The 2500-nt window shown below is 49.7% G+C and overlaps 1 protein-coding gene across 1 annotated transcript in view; it reads left to right on the forward strand.

Moving 5' to 3' along the window:
- The window catches only part of GPAT2 (glycerol-3-phosphate acyltransferase 2, mitochondrial), a 14258-nt gene extending 13515 nt beyond the window's left edge, over positions 1 to 743 (forward strand). The window contains exon 19 of the mRNA XM_011969688.1: positions 711 to 743. Within this exon, the coding sequence (XP_011825078.1) occupies positions 711 to 743 (33 nt within the window). The remainder of the gene's footprint in view (positions 1 to 710) is intronic.
- The last annotated feature ends 1757 nt before the right edge of the window (positions 744 to 2500 follow it).

Here is a 2500-nt window from a genome sequence, read left to right on the forward strand (position 1 = left end):
GCACTCTGGGAGGTCAAAGCAGGCAAGGACTGATTAAGCTCAGGAGTTCAAAACCAGGCTGGGGAACGTAGTGAGTGCTTGTCTCTATAAAAAATAATAAAAACATTAGCCAGGCGTGGTGATGCATGCCTGTAGTCCCAGCGACTCAGGAGGCTGAGGCGGGAGGATCACTTGAACCCTGGATACTGAGGCTTCAGTGAGCTGAGATTGGGCCACTGCACTCCAGCCTGGGTGACACAGTAAGACCATTCCAAAAGAAAAAAAAAAAAAAAAAAAAAGACTTAGCATCCATAAAGCAGTGAGGTAATGGTTCTAGCCAGGACAGTGAAGCCTCATGTAATGGAAGATGGCAGGGGATGGATTAGTGTAAGAACATCCTGGCTAACCAGCACTTTCAACTGTTGGTGGTGGTCTTAGTGTTCTACCCCCCTTAAGTAGAGCAGCTGAAACACAATTTAACTTTACTGAGGACTCTGCATGGGGTGCTGTGAGGTAATGGGGTCTTTGGCATCCTGGCATGGCTGGCCCACATGGACACCTCCCCCCATCTCCACCACAGTTGTGGGCGGCTGTGTTAAGAGGTTGCGCTCTGCCCTCTTGGGCACTGCCCCCATCCTGGCGCTGTCTCCTCACTGTATGTGGTCGGTGCTGTTCTGTTTCCACAATGGCTGAATAAGTCACACGGGCTCTCGTGTCCTGTACTGTGGAAGATGCCAGAGCCTCGTGATAACTATGCTCCATGATGCTCAACTTAGATTGTTTCAGATGGCAGCAGCCACAGGAAGCCTGATCCACCCATCAGCTCAGTGTTGTCATTTACTTCCTGCAGTTTCACATCCTCTGCAGTTGTGTTCCCTCTAGGGGGCTTGGGAAGGAAGCCCATGGGAGAACTCATGGCTGAGGGTAAGAGACTTGCCCTGTGTAGAGTCAGCAGTGAAAGGGTGGCCAGGGAGGGCAGGCGCTGCATGTACCTGAACCCACGCTCCTCCTTGGAACGCTGTTCATCTGTGCAATGGTAGGTACAAGGGGGCAGGGTCCAGGGACCTACCTGCTACACTGTCCTTGGTCACCAAGGCAGGGCCCAGAGGGCAGAAGGTGTCGAAGGTTTTCCCCAGCAGCCACTGTTTCCCATTGCGTCTCATTTGCCAGTCACGAGCACTCACGTCATGGGCCACAGTGAAGCCGGCCACGTGGGCCATGGCATCTGTGGCCTATGGGGCAGGGGATGTGGCCATACAGGAGGTTAGATCACGGGTGACATCAACACCTTTGGCAAAGGATCTCTAAGCTGTTATCCCGTGTTAGTAGCCAGGACGAGCCAAAGCTGGGTGAAGGGCAAGGCAGTGTCAGGGAGCAAGGAGGCTGACCGCTTCCCAGGGTCAGGGACAGCTGGCACCGTGTGTTGGTGAGAGGTCAGCACTGGGAGAGGCAGGAGCTGGGGCCTCTGCTACACTCTGGCCTGGGAGCCCCACCTTTCCACCTCACCTTGATGTGCTTGCCTTTCTTTCCAATGACCACGGCCAGCTCTGCTTCCCAATCTACTTCCTGTAGGGTGGGAGAGGAACAGTGAGCTGCAGTGATTTCGGGGCCCATTGTCCATGCTGAGAGGCTGCACATGGTGCTGAAGGGCCTGGACCTTTGTCATTAGGGCTTGGGTGCCAGCCCATGTTTGCCATCACCACGAAGCAGAGCCAAGTGAATGACAAGGGAGGTGTGACTTGTAGACCAATACTTTTTGGGCAGTGGCAGACAGCATCACGGGATGCAGGCACAGGTCCTCTCCCCACTGTGACTGCAGAAGAGCAACATGTGTCCAGCGCACTGAGTTTAAAATTTACTCTGGATACTTTTAACAAAGAATAAATACGAAGTAATATCCTTCAGCAATACGTAACCTTACTGTATGTCAGGGACTATTCTAAAATGCTGTAATGTTATTAACTCACTTTAGTAAGAAAAAGATTGACATCCCACAAAGGACTTGAGTAAGCAATTCACAAAAAGGCAATGGACATGGCCAGAAAACATGAAAATATGCTCAGCCTCTCCCATAATCCATAAAATACAACTACAAAATAGATATAATTTGGAAATTGGCAGCTCTTTCTGATAATAACCAGTTGGTATGAGTACACCTGACACCCAGATGTTGGTCTCTAATACCACTCTCCATTAAAAAGCACCGGGTTCCTCGGGGAAATGGCTAATTCCAGGTCCAAGACAGATAGTACATGATAAGACTAGAGCATCTTGGTCAAAAAGCTAGGATATACAAAAAGTGACGGGAATGGAGCCAACTTGAAGGCCCCTCACTGGCCAAACTGAGGTCACCTAAAGAATGTAAATGACGAATTACAAACAATTGAGTAAAAACAAAAATCATGAATTCACAGTGATATTGAAGACGCAGGAATAAAAAGAGGAGAGGCAGCTTTTCTTCATAGAAGAATGCCAGCCAATAAAAACAGAAGGCATGATTGAGAAGAGTCATTGATCTTGG

Source organism: Mandrillus leucophaeus, unplaced genomic scaffold (genome assembly GCF_000951045.1).
Source record: "Mandrillus leucophaeus isolate KB7577 unplaced genomic scaffold, Mleu.le_1.0 Scaffold9, whole genome shotgun sequence".
Classification (NCBI taxonomy): Eukaryota; Metazoa; Chordata; class Mammalia; order Primates; family Cercopithecidae; genus Mandrillus; species Mandrillus leucophaeus.